The sequence below is a fragment of the Simochromis diagramma genome, unplaced genomic scaffold (assembly GCF_900408965.1).
Source record: "Simochromis diagramma unplaced genomic scaffold, fSimDia1.1 OVJJ01000432.1, whole genome shotgun sequence".
Classification (NCBI taxonomy): Eukaryota; Metazoa; Chordata; class Actinopteri; order Cichliformes; family Cichlidae; genus Simochromis; species Simochromis diagramma.
The window spans coordinates 370,721-387,411 of NW_024387260.1; the positions used below are offsets into that span (position 1 = coordinate 370,721).

At 43.6% G+C, this 16,691-nt stretch overlaps 2 protein-coding genes across 2 annotated transcripts in view; one reads left to right on the forward strand and one right to left on the reverse strand.

Moving 5' to 3' along the window:
• The window catches only part of LOC120715333, a 70,679-nt gene that overhangs the window by 38,593 nt on the left and 15,395 nt on the right, over positions 1-16,691 (forward strand). Inside the window, exon 8 of the mRNA XM_040002251.1 lies at positions 15,934-16,257. Within this exon, the coding sequence (XP_039858185.1) occupies positions 15,934-16,257 (324 nt within the window). The remainder of the gene's footprint in view (positions 1-15,933; positions 16,258-16,691) is intronic.
• LOC120715320 lies at positions 3,702-9,244 on the reverse strand. Its single transcript, XM_040002240.1, has 2 exons — positions 8,664-9,244; positions 3,702-5,137 (listed from the first exon to the last, which is right to left on the reverse strand). Exon 2 carries the CDS (start codon positions 4,844-4,846, stop codon positions 3,971-3,973), a length of 876 nt encoding a protein of 291 aa, XP_039858174.1. The 5' UTR covers positions 4,847-5,137; positions 8,664-9,244; the 3' UTR covers positions 3,702-3,970.

Genomic DNA, 16,691 nt, shown 5'->3' on the forward strand with positions numbered 1-16,691 from the left:
GTGACGTGAAGATCCTTGCTCAGGATTGCTGGCCGCTTAGCCTCCTCGGGTAGTGCTGCTCTGCTGAGTCGCCCTCCGACCCTAAGGATGCCATGTTCAAGTACTGGACTCAGTTTGAAAAGACTACTAGTCCTCTTCACCCCCTGACCTTTAGAAAGTGCGCTGATCTCCTTAGGAAATGTCTTCCTCTGACAGTAGCGAATGATTGCTTCTTCAGCCTTCGCAAGGTTCTCTAACGTTAGCTTGTTGGTGTCCACTTGAAACAGGCTGTCCTTGAAACCTTCCATATCCCTCTCGACTTCAGGTTGTGTTTTAAGAGCACACAACTCCTTCCTTTTTCGACACAATTGCAGCAGAATGCTCTTGACTTTAAGCATCCATGCCACTGCCCTTTTAAGTTTAAACCAGGATGAGAAGTACTGCAGGAACTCCAGCACTACATCTTCACATTCCTTGATTGTACTAGCACACACCAGGTTACCCTTTACCTCTGGGTCATCTGTAGTCAGGCCTTCAACTGGGTGCACTTCTTCTGGCCAATCTTCCATGGGTTTGGTGAGAAAGTCCGGCCCCTGTAACCATGTGTGGGACTGCATGAATCTCTCTGCTTGGAGCCCCCTTGATGCAAAGTCGGCAGGATTCAGTGAGGTGTTGATATACCTCCATTGCTCTGGACTGGAGCATTTCAAGATGGCATCCACACGGTTAGCAACAAAGGTACGGAATGTACTTGTTTGATTGCTGATATACTTGAGTACCGTGGTACTATCTGACCAAAATACAGATGGTTGGAGCAGAAGCTGCAATTCAGATGTCAGAACCCTGTCTATGCGTGCTGCCATGGTTGCCGCGGTAAGTTCCATGCGGGGAACTGTAATGGGCTTAAGTGGGGCCACTCTTGCCTTTCCCAACATGAATGCACAGTGGACTTCGTTACGGCTGTTCCTCTGTAGCAAGTAGCTTACTGTACCGTAGCCCTCTTCACTGGCATCAGCAAAGTGTTGCAGCTGATTGTATACTGACTCTCCAAAGCCCACAGGTTTAAAACATCTTGGAACGCTTATCTTCCCTAGCTGGCGGAGCTGGGTCTTCCACTTGAGCCACTTGTGAGCTAGGTCTGCAGGTATGATGACATCCCAGCCAATCTTTCTCCTGCAAAGCTCTTGCAGAATCTTCTTTGCTTGAAGCGTGACTGGTGACAAGATACCCAGTGGGTCGTAGACAGAACTCACAGTGGACAGGAGGTTCCTCCGAGTGGGTGCCTTGTCTGGCATTACAATCTTGAACCTGAAGCTGTCAGATTGAATACACCATTGGACTCCCAGCGCTCTCTCAATGGGAAGTGTGTCCTGATCCAGATCGAGATCTTTAACCTCCGATGCCCTTTCTTCTTCTGGAATAGCAGACAGAACTGCTCTGCTATTGCTTATCCATTTTGTGAGCCTGAATCCACCCCTCTGACATACAGTTCTAAGAGTGTGGTATAACTGTATGGCTTCCTCTTCTGAGCTCACAGCCTTCAAACAGTCGTCCACATAGAAGTTGTGCAGGACTGTGTCAACCGCTTGGCTGTTGGCTGGATCTCAGTTGTCTTCAGCACATTTACGCAGAGCAAAGCTGGCGCAGCTTGGTGATGAAGTTGCACCAAAAATGTGAACCACCATCTTGTACTCCACCATATTCTGAGTAATGTCACCAGATGTCCACCACAGGAACCGAAGAAGGTCAGAATCCTCATCAGGCACCTTTACTTGGTGGAACATTGCTTCCACATCTGCCATGATGACCACTTCTTCTTGTCTGAACCGGATAATTACCCCCAGAAGGGTACTGGTAAGATTTGGTCCTTGTAACAGCTCATCATTTAAGGTGGTGCCTTTGTACGATGCTCCACAGTCAAAGACCACTCGAAGCTTGTGTTTCTTGGGATGGTAAACCTCGTGGTGCGGAAGGTACCAAACCTTTCCATCGTCACGATCAAGGTCCTGTTCTGGCACTTTCACTGCGTAACCGTTGGTTATGATGTTACTCATGAAAGCCGAGTATTCTGCGTGGAATGAAGTATTCCTCTCCAACTTCCACTTTAGGTGTAAGGCACGTTGCTCAGCCACTTTGCGGTTGTTGGGCATCTTAACGCGCTTGTTCCGCAATGGCAGAGCGATGCTGTAATGTCCGTCCACAATAGTAGCTGACTCTGTCGCTATCTCCAGAAACTGCAAATCCTCTCTTGACATTTCTTGTTTCTCGTTTCTTTCACGCTCAGGGAAGTTACTTTTAAACTGCTGGTCCCAGAGTTCATCCAGTTTGCTAACTGATATTCGGTTTGCTGCAACCTGAATCAGTCCGCATGGTGCCCTTTGTGAACTGCTTCCTTGGAGGGGTTCGCTGATGGTCAAACCGAGCCTTGTCTTCACAGCATATGGACCGCCATTCTCGCTGGCTATAACTTGCCAAGGTTCAACAGCTTTAGGTGCATTAGCCCCGATTAGCAGTCCAATCTTTGCTTCAATCCTAGGTATAGACACCTGCTGAAGATAGGTCCACCTGTTCACGTAGTCTTGAGAAGGAGCATTGTGTGTTATACTTGTATAACTATGCATGTGACAAATAAAGAACCTTGAACCTTGAACCTTGAATTGTCGGCAGAAGCAGGAATGTCACTGTGACTGTACATTTCTGGCAACTCAAAGAAGTCATTGCTGTCTAAGCTGCTTATTTCCAACCCAGACACAATGTGGCTACCGACGACCTTTTCCTCTCCCATTGTTTTCAGCAAAATGTTTGTCTTCCTGCCAGACAAGTTGTTGGGGGGAAACTCTGTAAAAAACCCAGGAGAAATAAAGACACAATGAGACAAAGTTACTTTTTATGCTTTAACGTGCGCACGGGTGAGCTGCAAAGAACAACTCACACCATGCACAGTGGCTTGGCATTTTTTATAGGCACAGAGCACAGAGACAGTGAGAACAGGATAAGAAAATAATAAACAGATAAAGTAAAACAACTCCATATATGGTTCTAGTCTAGTCAGCAGAGAGCTAAGAAAGATAAAACAATCTGAGACAATATGTCCTTGCTGGGAAAATCTGAAAGACACTTCTAAACTACTTATCTTAAACACAGCTTGTACATTTAAAAGAAGGTAAAGTTACATAGAATCATTTTTCCTCTAACATATTCCCTCCTGTTTTAACTTATTTTAAATGTTTACAACAGTGTCTGAAAAAGTCATTGATTAAGTATGTTTAGCAAGTTTTAAATTGTGAGCATAGCAAAAATGTAAATCATGTGGTCTAAAGAATAAAACAAATAAAAGAATAAAAGAATCAAGGAAAATACAATAAAAGAAAGTATAAAAGTGATAATGATGAAAAATAATAAAACTAAAACTACAAAAAATAAAATAAAAGAATAAGAAAACCTTATGTTGTACCTGTATAAACTACTAATGCATGATCACTTGACAAGTCATTTTTAATCACCACGTCATTTATTAGCAGCTATTACAAGTTCCTCTAACAGAATTGCAACGGGATGCTGTTCTTCTTGAGGCACGGCAACATAAGCAGTCATTGTAGTTGTTATCATCTTTGAAATCATCACTCTTAGACATGGCAACACACACAACACTAATATGAGCAGTGCTATCATGATGAAACCTAGAAGGACAAACGGTTTTGTTACAGCAGCCAGCCATGGACCGCCGAACAGCCAGTCCAGCCAGCCTTGTGCTGTAGCTGCTCCAGGTGTGTGGTCAGTGACATATTGTTGCAGAACGGTCAAATTCTGCAAAGCTTCATAAATGTCTCCTCCAGCTTCGTATCCCTCAGGGATAAAAGTGCAACATGTCTCCCCGATCAGCTCACAAACTCCTCCTTGTGATGCTGTTAGCAGGTCCAGTGTCAGTCTGTTCTGCAGCACCATCGTTCTGATGGCCTTCTGTTCTCCTGCTAAAGCCGTTCCCAGGGTCTTAGTTAAGTTGATGTGTCGTAGCAGAGCATATCGGTTGATTTCCACGTGATCCCGCACCTCGGCAACTCCAATGCCGGGGATCAAGCTCTGTAAGAATTTCACTCCTCCTCAGATGCAAAACTCTGGTTCCTCTACTGCTGGGTGCCGTCCGTGCACATCCTGTCTGGTACTGAGTCTTTGTTTGTAGTGGCATTCGGTAGCTGTAGTCGGAGCGACAGTTGAGGTTCATCAGCGTCGCGTTACTGGCACAGGTTGTGTTGGTTGAACAGGCCATACACTTCCTCTCATTCCTCGGTGGGCAGAAAGTGTATATGTACTTACATAGGTGAGTAGGCAGCTCCCCCACTGCCCGCGATCCATTGTTCATCACACATACTGGCAGTTGTGATGCGTTCAGTTTGTTCAGTAGAATTACATCAGGCAGTGGGTCTGAGACTTGGGGCCAGGTCAGTAGGTAGGTCTGTCCGGAACAGTGCACATTTGTGGGTGATGATGACCTCCAGGTTGCTTTTGCTGGGATGCTGTAGTTGGCCTTGGACCAAAGAGTACCGTAGCCTGGATGTGTTGCCAGGCCCAACAGGCACCAACTGCGATCTTCAGGTATGCTGTACGGCCACAGGCCAGACGTCTGCGAGGATAGGGGCATATGGGTACATGCATAGCAGTCAGTTTTATTATTCAGGTGAGCTGTAGTGTTCATAAGCTGCCACCAGAAGTTAGTGGCGTAGCCATGGGGAAACTCGGTGTACTTTCCTTTGTCATACAGTGTCTGCCTTTTCTTCAGATAGCGTGACTTGTTGTCCCTCACGGAAGCAAAGATGAGGAGCCCGGCCAGGGTCAGGGCCGCTGCAGTTATTAGGAGCCACCACCTCATGACAACAGGACACACCCTCCTGTCGTGAGTAGACCCCCCGGCCAGAAAGGCTGTTCCCTCCACCGGGCGAGATCACAACAATTGGGTGAGCCTGTGTCGGCTGAGTTTAGATGGCTTCACTTACTCGCCTGCAGTGACTCTGATGGATCCAGGATGGTCGTTCCGCAATTTTGCAAGCGGTGGGCGTGGTGAGGAGAACCTGATGTGGTCCCTCCCACCTGGGTGCGCTCCAGTTTTTCCTTTGGAGCACCTTGATCAGAACCCAGACACCGGGCTGTAATCTGCAAGACACTTGATAGACATCATTACATTCTTCGTTATTTACAATCATCTCTTTATTTTCCTACAACTTAGACATCCATTTTGCTACTGAAATTGTATCTGCCTTTTTCACTGGGTAGATTTCTGGCCACTTTGAGAATACATCTATAACCACTAGGGCGTATTTTTACCCTTGGCATTCATTTAGCGTAACCTACACAATTTCGGCCTGTGCTGTAAGGTCAAATAAGTTCTTAAGTGGCTGCCTCAAAACTGTTTTGCATTATTTCTCTGTGGCCTCCTCCTACAATCTCGTGTGAAGTGACCTTCCTCTCCACGGTTCTAGCAGGCGTTGTCTCTATGTTATCTGCTGTTTCTGCGTGGCTGTCTGCAGCCTTGGTGTTTGTGACTTTGCTCGCCTCTCTGTTCCTGATAGCCACCTGCGGATTAGTGTTTTAGTCTATTGTCAACACGTCAGCCTTATTTTTAAGTTACAGAATGCTTCTTCTTTTTTTGTCTTGGTTTGGGAGAATAGATGCAACACTACATTTTCACTTAAGGCAGTTTTAAATAATTTCTAGTTTTTCAAACAAATCATGGATCTCACACATTTCAAACTTTGAAGTTAGGGTTGTTTCCCATTTATACATATATATATTTAACTTTGCATTGCTCACAGCTCATAGCTCACAGCTCTAAACCTAGGCATTTTCCAATCATATGCCTAATCACCATGTGTCACTGTGATTCTCAAGTATTGTCGTTTAAATTTGTTTCCAAAACCAACAAAATAATCAAACAAAAACATAAACGTGTCAGGACACAAAAGAAAAAAGAAAAATGCTGCCATCCGAACAAGGCAGAAGTCTGCATATGTTGGCTTTTAATAGCATGCAGCTTCTGCTCTAAAAGAAACAAATAAATAAAAATAAAAGAAAATGTGTAACATGCTCATCAGCTTAGCAGTGTCTACATATTTAATTCAGCTTCTCAATCCTGTAGTTTTAGCTGTTGTCTACAGGGTTTTGCTTATTGGTTGTTATTATAGGTGTGCTCTATATCTCAGCAATGTGTCATTCTAGGATGATAGGTTTCAAGCTGGTCAAGTGCCTCTATGCACTTCATTAGTTTAGTTATTCTCTGTATTGTCTTCATCTCACATGTCATTACACTGAGTGTCAGCAAACCTTAAGCTTGATGCAGACTACTGCTTAACAGTTATCCACCTCACATCATAACCGACTAAGGTGCCTCTTCATATTAATATTATGTCATTGTTAATATTGTCCTCTTTGTCTTATATAACAGCAATAGCATATTATAATATTTTATTAGTGTGTACCACTATACTACTACTGAGCCAATTTGTTAGTTAGGATCATCTTATTCAGCAAACAGATCATTTAGAATTCATCCAATCTGCGGTCACATTTGTTCTCTCTGTTGCATGGCGGACCAGGCAGTTCTATTATAATATTATTTATATTTTATTTTGTATCCATCAAGGGCTTCAGATGACCTGCAGAATCATCCTTTTCCCAGGATGGAGACAGTTACCTTTTCACACACTGTCCTTGGCTGAACAGTGACACAGCCTTAATATACCTTATTTATGTTATTAAATTATTTTCATGTGAATTATTTGCTTTATATCCATTTTATACATTGTGGGCATGGTCATCATGCCAACTGTGTTTCATTGATAATATCACTTTACAGGTTGTTATCCTTGATATTGATATTGATATTGATACTGAACATCCAAGGTATGGACATTGAGGCTGTGGACAGCTACAGGTACCTTGGTGTTCATCTGAACAATAGACTGGACTGGACTCATAACTCAGACGCCCTCTACAGGAAAGGGCAGAGCAGGCTGTACCTGCTGCGGAGACTCAGGTCGTTTGGAGTGGAGGGCCCACTCCTGAAGACCTTCTATGACTCTGTTGTGGCTTCTGCTATCTTTTATGGCGTGGTCTGCTGGGGCGGCAGCATCTCTGCTGGGGACAGGAAGAGACTGAACAGGGTGATCCGAAGGGCCAGCTCTGTTCTAGGATGCCCTCTGGACCCAGTGGAGGTGGTGAGTGACAGGAGAACGGCGGCTAAGCTGTCATCCCTGATGGACAACATCTCCCACCCCATGCAGCAGACTGTGACAGCACTGAGCAGCTCCTTCAGTGGGAGACTGCGGCACCCACGGTGTGGGACGGAGAGATTTCGCAGGTCTTTCCTCCCCACTGCTGTCAGACTCCATAATAAAGACTTTAACTGATCAAGCACACACATCCATACGTGTGCAATAACACTAATGTGCAATAATCTTTTCTGGCATCGTTGTATTTTTACTCAGTTGTATATAGTATTTGTATTTGTATTCTATTTTTATCTTATTGTATATTTACTTTATTTTATTCTACTGTATATAGTATTTTATTCTATTCTGTACAGTTGTGTACTGTATTTATTCTTATTGTATTCAAATTTTTGCCTCATAACTTTTGCACTGTCCACTTCCTGCTGTGACAAAACAAATTTCCCACGTGTGGGACTAATAAAGGTTATCTTATCTTATCTTATTATTAATTTCAAATACTCTAAAGATAATTTCTACTGTAATTTTCCCTTTGTTTATCTTTATTTCGTACTTTTTATATTTATATCTACTCAGTGGGGTCTGTTTTCAACCCTTTTAAACTACTTCAAACTACTGTGATCTCTAGTTTTCACTTAATAAGGGATTATTATGTTCTTCCTGATATGGGTGTTGCTGCAGATGCGGCTGCAGGAATGAGTGATGGTTTACTAAAAGGATTGTGGGGACTGCACAGTGTCTCGACTTCTGGTTTTACTAAAACTGGCAGTTGAGTTCTGTTCTTCTGACTGTTTATATTTTGTTTTCTTAATTTTCTCAATTTACAGACTGTTTTGTCCGGCGCCTGGACTTTTCTTTTCTCACCACTGCTCGTCAGCAGGAGTGAGTTTTAATTTCACTTGCTTGATTACCCATCTTATTTATGTATTTACTTATTTTTTGTTTAAGTAATATATTCACGATACAGCTGCTATCACCTTCGCTGGTATTAGAAATGAGAGTGGTTGCTCACACGCCCTTCGACTTTCGGACTAGTTCCAAAAGCGGTGTGAACTTTACGAGACGGAACTCGACCGTTCTCTCAAATCACCAGTATGTCAGTGAACAGCAGTAAAAAAACACAGTAGGAGCAGCTCAGTCTCTTATTGGACCGTGAAAAGTCAGCTTGCTCCGTTAATTAAAACAATACACACACACATTCACATTCACACCTATTCGCGCGATCGGAACCCTTATCATAAGGGGAGCTGCCAGTCTTTCTGTAGACGAGCTACTTACTCCCTAGACCCTGTCTAGACCCAGCTGGGGGAGCTACCCAGAGCTCCAAACCTAACCCACAGAGGTGGGGAGCTTCCAGTCGACGAGCTCCAAGCTACCAGTCGACGAGCTACTTCCGCTATTTTAAATTCCCTGAATTTAAAATACGTTTTTAACGCAAGATTGTGTCAGTGTGTCTGTATCTACCTGGTCAGTGTCGCCGGGTCTGGTCCACCTCGATCGGGCCCCACCACCGTGGGTCGCTTTCTAAGACGTTGGCCAAGACCCGAATGTAACGCTCCTGGACTTTTATCACACACCTGGTGTGTGAGCTGTCGACAGTCATTCAACGTGGACTGGTCACGGAGATGGGACACGATGGAGGTGCTCCGGCTCCGAAGGACCAAGAAATGTTGGGAGAAAACTCTGTAAAAAACCCAGGAGAAATAAAGACACAATGAGACAAAGTTACTTTTTATGCTTTAACGTGCGCACGGGTGAGCTGCAAAGAACAACTCACACCATGCACAGTGGCTTGGCATTTTTTATAGGCACAGAGCACAGAGACAGTGAGAACAGGATAAGAAAATAATAAACAGATAAAGTAAAACAACTCCATATATGGTTCTAGTCTAGTCAGCAGAGAGCTAAGAAAGATAAAACAATCTGAGACAATATGTCCTTGCTGGGAAAATCTGAAAGACACTTCTAAACTACTTATCTTAAACACAGCTTGTACATTTAAAAGAAGGTAAAGTTACATAGAATCATTTTTCCTCTAACACAAGTTAAGCTCATGCATTAACTCTTCAGTACAAAAGCAGGCAGTACTGCCAGGGTCCAGAAAAGCATAAGTGTGTGTCACCTTTTGTCCTCTTTTAGGTTTCACTTGTACTGGAACTATTGCCAAAATGTGCTCTGTTTTCTCTGCAGCGTGAGCAGGTGCTTCTATTTCAACAAATCCATTCACGATTGATTCTGTTTGGTCTTCTCTTTCTAATGATTCCACTTCAGAAGCTACCCTTTTGCTTGTAGCACTGGGCTTAGTCTTCATGTGTAACACTGTGGGATGCGGTTGTGCACAAACCTGACAACTTGCCTTTTCTTGGCACGAACAACTCATGTGTCCCTGCTTAAGACAGCTGAAGCATAGTCCTTTAGTTCGCATGAAGTCAATCTTTTCCTTATGAAGTGACTTCTTCATCCTCTTGCACTGTTCCATGGTGTGCTCTTCACCACGACAGAAAAGACAGGGTTTGGAAAATGCACACACCTGCTTCCCGCTGACCTTGTTCCTTTCTTTAGAGGGTACGTCCTGTGTAGTGGTGATAGTTGCAGCTGCAGTGAATCCTTTTCTGTTTCCACTTCTCCTTTGCAACCTCTCATCCACTTGCCCTCTAACTTGGACCTTTAAGGTGCTGTCCTTTATATCACCGAACAATGGATGCAAAACTTCTTTGGCCTGCTTATTGACAAACTCCGCCAGATCTGCAAACGTGACTCTGCGTTTTGCCTTGTCTAAGACCCCACAAGCATATGTTCTCCACCTTTCTCTCAGCTTGTACGGAAGCTTGGAAACGATAGCACGCATGTTGGCCGTGTTATCCAACTCCTCCATGTACTCCACATCCATCATTGCATTATGACATCCAGTAAGATAGAGGCCGAAAGCATGCAGAGCCTCTCCATCATCTGACTTGATGGTTGGCCAGTTAAGAGCCTTGTGAATGTATGCCACTGATATCTTGTAGGCATTTCCAAAGTGCTCTTCCAACAGTCTCTTAGCCGTTTGATATCCATATGTAGGTTCCATATGAAGACAACTCCGTATCAATTCTCGTGGTTGCCCACTTGTGTATTGTTCCATGTAGTACAATCGATCCTTGTCGCTCTCTGTTCTGTCCTCCACACCATGTTCAAAAGCTCGCATGAACAGCCGATACTCTAATGGGTCCCCTTTAAAAACAGAATTGTTCTGCGGGGGCAACGTAGCTAACTTCTGTTGCTTAGTTAGCGCTTCGACCACATCCTGTAGAGCACTTGGTGTCTGCGATGGCTGGGAGGTAACAGTGTGTGTTTGCTGCGCGTTTTGGAGAATGTTCTTCTTCTGCGCTTGTCTTTCTCGCGTGGGGGATGGGCTATTTGACTGCTGTGAAGTAAATAAATCTCCAACCTTATGCGATGCCACGTAGGAGTTCATTCCATCCCGAGTGGATACGCGACTGGATGCCTTGGATGCACGACTTTCGTATTCCGATAAGATCTTGATCTTTGCCTCATTTGCTGCAAGAGCTGTTTGTATTTCTAGCTCCTCCTTTTCAGATTGGAGCTTAGCCTCCCTTTCCTCCAGCAAGCGTTTCTGTCTTAAAGACGATGCCTTAATCAATAAGGTAGCTCGCTCCACCTCTGCCTTCATGCGTGTGGACGACACCGATGACGAAGCGCAGGAGCCGCGTTCTGACAATGCCTTATCACTGCGTTTTGAGACAGATGCATTAGATATGCTGTCAGATGGATCCACATCTTCATTGCATTTTTCAGCCTCCACAGCGCGCATGGCCATCTCGTCAATCCAAGCCGAAGCTGTCTCAGCAAAAGCCTTAAAGGAATCAGCCTTAGGTTCAAACCAATTTTCCTGGTCTTTAGTTAAATCCTCCTCCGGCATTTGCTGGAGCACCTCTTTAACATTTGTGTTCAAACCACAAAACTCTCCAAACCACTCATTAAAATCCTTCATTAACTGTGTTACTTCTGTTAGGCTAGTATCACATTCATTTTCCATCAGCTGGCGCACTTGTTTCACTGTGCCTGTTAATTTGGCTAGCTTGGCCTTCCGTAAATTAATAGCACATTGCAGCCTTTCCTCCATAGCTTTAGGTGTGATTTTCACCGCCCTAGCTTCCAATTCTGCTACTGTGTCTTCTTCTTCGTTGTTCATGCTATTCATTTCCCGAATAGCAACAAAAAAAATCCTTATTTTATCATCCAAAAATCATGCAGGTTGACTACCACACAGCTCAGCATCTACCATGACTCAGCGCTTTTTTCCTCGTGAATTACCTCCATTTACTCACGTTTGTTGTCGCTGCAGCAGCTCGGGTTTTTTCCTTCTTTAGTCGCGTCAATTAATCCACAACGAGCTGGTTTTCCTACAAAATGTGTGAGCCGTGAGACCAGTTTTCCCGTGATTCACTCGCGTACGTCAGTTTGAAGAGGAAAAAGAACTCCACGGGAGTGGATGTAACAAAATAATTATTCCACGGTTTTGCATCTTACAGGAGTGGTCAGGTTTAACTTGTCCTCAACAAAATAACCTACTACGGTAGGAAAACCGTGTGGCTCTGTTCTACCCTGCTGCCCCGTATATCTTATGCCGTGTTAACTCTTTTTCTCTCTCTCCCCCCTCCCGCACCGCATGCACTAATTTGCATACATCCGTGATGCCCGGATTTTACTATAAACACGAGTCTTTAAGGCACATGTATTCATGGTACTACATAATCTAGTTCCACCATAAACATGCATCTATTTCCTAAAATTATTAATTACACAAACAAGCTTAACAACAGCGAAATATAAATACTAAATATATGAACTATCTTAACTTGGCTCCCACAGCATCCAAATTCAAATTGGATGAAGGGTTTAGGAGTTTCAGCTCCTTCACATGTGCCACACCCCCCCCCCCCCCCCCCCCTTTTTTTTTTTTAAAACGGACCAAAAGTAATTGGACAGTTGACTCAAAGGCTTTTCATGTGAAGGTGTGGGCTATTCTTTTTCATTATGTTTCATTATGCTCAATTAACCAGATAAAGGCCTGGAGTTGATTTGAGGTGTGGTGCTTGTATTTGGAAGATTTTGACAACATGCGTTGAAGAAGCTCTCCATGCAGGTGAAACGAGCCATACTTAAGCTGTGAGAACAGAAAAACATCTCAGAAATCGGCACAAGTTACAGTTTGGTCCATCCTGAGAGAGAAATAAAGCACTGATGAACGCACGCAAAAAGACCTGGACAGCTATGGAAGACAACAGTGGTGCATGATCTCAGAATTATTTCCAGAGTGAAGAGAAAGCTGCTCACAACAGCCAACCAAGCTAACAACACTCTCCAGTAAGAAGGCGTATAGATATCCAAGTCTACAATAAAGACAAGACTGCATGAAAGTAAAGTGAAGTACTTTGTGACATGGAGTCACACAACCACCTGCAAGTCAACACCTCAAAGACCCCTGAAATGAAGGGATTGTGTAAAAAAGACTTTAGTTTTCCACATTTTTAGGCAATCTTTTTGTTCAACTCAGTGAATTAAAGCTAAAAGCGTTTGCGTGTTTATAACAATCTGGATGTTTCTTTCAATCAGAGAACCAGGCTTAAACGTGGACTCATCTGACCACACACATGGTTTAACAGTCATTTGGTCCACTTGAGATGAGCTTGGGTTCAGTTTTTCTACATAGAGTCAATGTATGGCTTCCTCTTTATGTCACTCTAAGGAGAGAAAATTGTTCCATTTCATTTCAATTCAGTATTCTCATTACATTTTGAACTCTGCTGCTGCTGTCTGTACAGCTCATGTTGTGCTTTGTTGTCATCTCAGTCCCCCCCGTGGAGGTGGATTCAGGGGTGGAGTCTGTCCAGCTGCCCCTCAACACCACACTTCACCTGCCTGAAGACGCTAAAGTGGAGTGGAAGGACAAAGGCAGCAGGATGATCTATGTTCATCAGAACGGCTCTGACCAGCCTGAAGAACAACACCAGGTTTACAGAGACCGAACGAAGATGAAGAGAAACTTACAGAAACCTGGAGACCTCAGTCTGACCCTGAAACACCCCACAGATGGAGACACCTACACCTGCACCGTCTACAGCAGGGAGGGAAACATCCTGCTGAAGAAACAAGTGCAGCTGAAACTGAGAGGTCAGTGCTGTAGATATAGGTCAAAGGTCAGAGGTCAGTGCTGTAGATACAGGTCAAAGGGCAGAGGTCAGTGCTGTAGATACAGGTCAAAGGGCAGAGGTCAGTGCTGTAGATACAGTCTTTTGTTTGTATTTTCTGTCACACTTACCGAAATGGAAAAAGTCCTAATAGAGTTACTGAATCATCAAGGTGCACGTACGAGATTTAGTTTGAAAGGTAACATGTTGTAGTGTAGAAATATTTGTGTGGACGGTCCAAAAGTGAAAGGACAAAAACCTTCCTGAACAGGTGAAGTCATAGAGTCAACCTTTTAAGAAAATCAGAGCTCTGGGGGCAAAAACATTACAGAAAATGTGAACAACAAAATATAAAAATAGTATCTAAAAATCCAGCTCTGAGTAAAGCAGTTCAAACCCACACACTTCATTAAAAGGTTTCCATGTCTGCTCCATCTACTTTCTTTGACCTCGATGAAAGATTCAGTGAGCTCAAGGAACAGTGGAGAGTTGCTGAGGAAAAGAGGAGAGAACAACGTTACTGTCGTCTCTCCTTAACGATGTGACGCTGTGTTAAAACTACAATGTGCAGACAATGGACTACAGAACATCTTACTTCACCACAGCCTGTTCTAACCCTGCGGTTTTATGCAGGTCATGTTAACGAGAACAGATGGTGAAAAATCTCCTTTCATTACAAAGTATGAACATTCTAAAGAAGGATCATTTAGAGCCAGATTAACTGACATCTGCAGCAGCACAAAGACACACAGCAGCCTCTTACACCATCTGGAGACGAGTGATGGAGCAACCACTAACCACATAAAGAGCGTCACAGTGATCCAGCAGAGTGACCACAGTGTGGATTACTGTCTCAAAGTGCTGCCTGAAAGAATCGCTTTAGTTTGACCGGCTGAGTTAATTAGAAGAAACGATGTAACGACGGACCTGATCTGACTGCAAAGCTTCACATCAGTCTCCACTTTAACCTCGAGGTTTGTGACCAAGAAACCCAGATCCACAGAGGGTCTGAGTGCTGCTGCCAAAACCATCACTGCTGTCTATGTGAGAGTCGTCCAGACCTTTGTCATTAAGACTCTCGAGCAACAGCCTAACAGAGCAAATTTTATTCTTTTTAATAGGGACATAACTCTGACTGTCAGCCACATAACAGATGAAATGCTGCTTCCTAAGTATGAAACCAAGTGGGAGCAAATAGAGACAGAAGGGGCCTAAAACTGAGCCCTGTGTGGTTCATCTATAATCAGTCATATCTGAGTCACAATAACTAGAAGATGATTTCTAGCAGAAGTGTGAACATCTCCACATCCTTTCTCCATGTTATCATCCAAAGCTGTGTGAAGTTTCAGAGCTCTGCAGCTAACAGAGACTTTCAGTTTGCTGCTCTCTTCCTCTGACAGCTCCATTCTTAGGGAGCGTTAGTTCTGTTTCACTTTATTCCACTTATTCAGTCTGATGTTCTCTGATCTGTTTCTCTTGTTTAGTGTCTTAAATGCTGCCAGTGCCTCTCTTTGCTTTAACCAACCTTTCTCTTTATTTCTGAGCTTTTTAAGGACTTTAACTGATGCATCAACCTTTGAAAATGGAAAGAAATCAGTCAGATTCATGGCTGCATCACAGTGTCACATGTAGTTCTCCACATCAGCTGGATTATATCTATAGCAGCAAACAGCAGCTGATGCACAAATCTTTGTCTGTGTGAATAAAGTTGGATCAGTTCAAACAGTTTGTTGCTCTGCTTGAAAGCAGCAGTTTTTCTAATGCACCACCTTCATGTTTCCTTCATATTTGAATCCCCCTGTAGATGCTGACAGGTAACCATGTCACACAGAGCTCAAGCCTTTGAATCCAGCTGTGACTGTTGATTTTCTATTGAATGGACTTTTTCAAATCCAGCTGTAGGCCTGTGTTTGTGAGCTCATTAACAGCTGTTTGTTTAGAGAGACGTGGTCCTCACAGGACAGCCACTACAAACATATGATTTTATAGAATATGATGCATTACTGAAGATTCAACACAATAGAAAGGATTTGAAATGAGCTCAGCCTTAAACATGTGCAGCAGTAATATTGATCCACAGACACTGATGGGAACATTTTTCTGCACAATAAGTACTTTGACTTTTCATACTTTATGTACAATTTGCCAGTACTGCAGTTTAGTGTGTAGTGAGGTGTTTTCATGGTGTTTTCTTGGTGCTTTTACTAAAGGAAGGCTTCTATCAAATTCTTCCACATGTTGTCAAACTGAGCTGTGTGATGAAGTGAGTGTGACAGAAACACTCAGACTGTGTTTCTCTGCTTCATCAAGTCAAATCTGGTCCTCAGAGACTGAATAAAGTCCTGTCCCACTAACAGCAGCTCCAACAGTCTGTTCACTGCTTTCTTCCTGTCAGTCTTCATCTTTCTGCTGCGTCTCCTCTTCACACTGACCACTTTCTATCTAACAGTGAGCTCCCAGTGAAGCAGCAGCATTCAGCCTGTTAGAGGCAACACAAATGTCTCCATCCAAGCTCATGTTGTGCTTTGTTGTCCTCTCAGTGCCCCAGGTGGAGGCGGATTCAGGGGTGGAGTCTGTGCAGCTGCCCTTAAACACCACACTTCACCTGCCTGAAGACGCTAAAGTGAAGTGGAAGAATAGATATGGGAAGGTCCACGTGTATGAGAACGGCTCTGACCAGCCTGAAGAACAGCACCAGCGTTACAGAGACCGAACGAAGATGAATGAAGACCTGCTGAAAACTGGAGACCTCAGTCTGACCCTGAAATACCCCACAGATGTAGACAACAGGACCTACACCTGCACCGTCTACAGCAGGGAGGGAAACATCCTGCTGAAGAGAAAGGTGGAGCTGAAAGTCAGAGGTCAGTGCTGTAGATACAGGTCAAAGGTCAGAGGTCATGCAGGAGTTTATTCTCTAAAAGCTTTTAGTTTGAATCTATTTTCAGTTCATTCAAATAAAATAAATTCTTTGATGTTTTGATCTAAAAGCCAAAAATGTCAGGCGGAGCAACTGTGTGTTTAAATGAACTAAGAAGACCATTAAAATGATCCTACCTTCAAAATAAAAGCCTCTGGCATGATGTGAGTTTGGATCAAATCAATAGTTTTGTTAGTTTAGTCCAAATCAATGTAAATGTATAAATATCAATAGTTTTAAAGCTGCTGAGATCATTCAAACACTTTGATCCAGTCATTTGGATGTTGTCACATGTCAGGGTGGAGCAGCCATAAATACGAGGCTTTTATTGTGAAAATGCTGAGTGTGATGATCCAGAGGAGCCCATGGGGTGTTTGT

What these genes read in the sequence shown, in the direction of transcription:
- LOC120715320 (XM_040002240.1), bottom strand. Translation starts at nt 4,846, where the DNA reads ATGAGGTGGTGGCTCCTAATAACTGCAGCGGCCCTGACCCTGGCCGGG.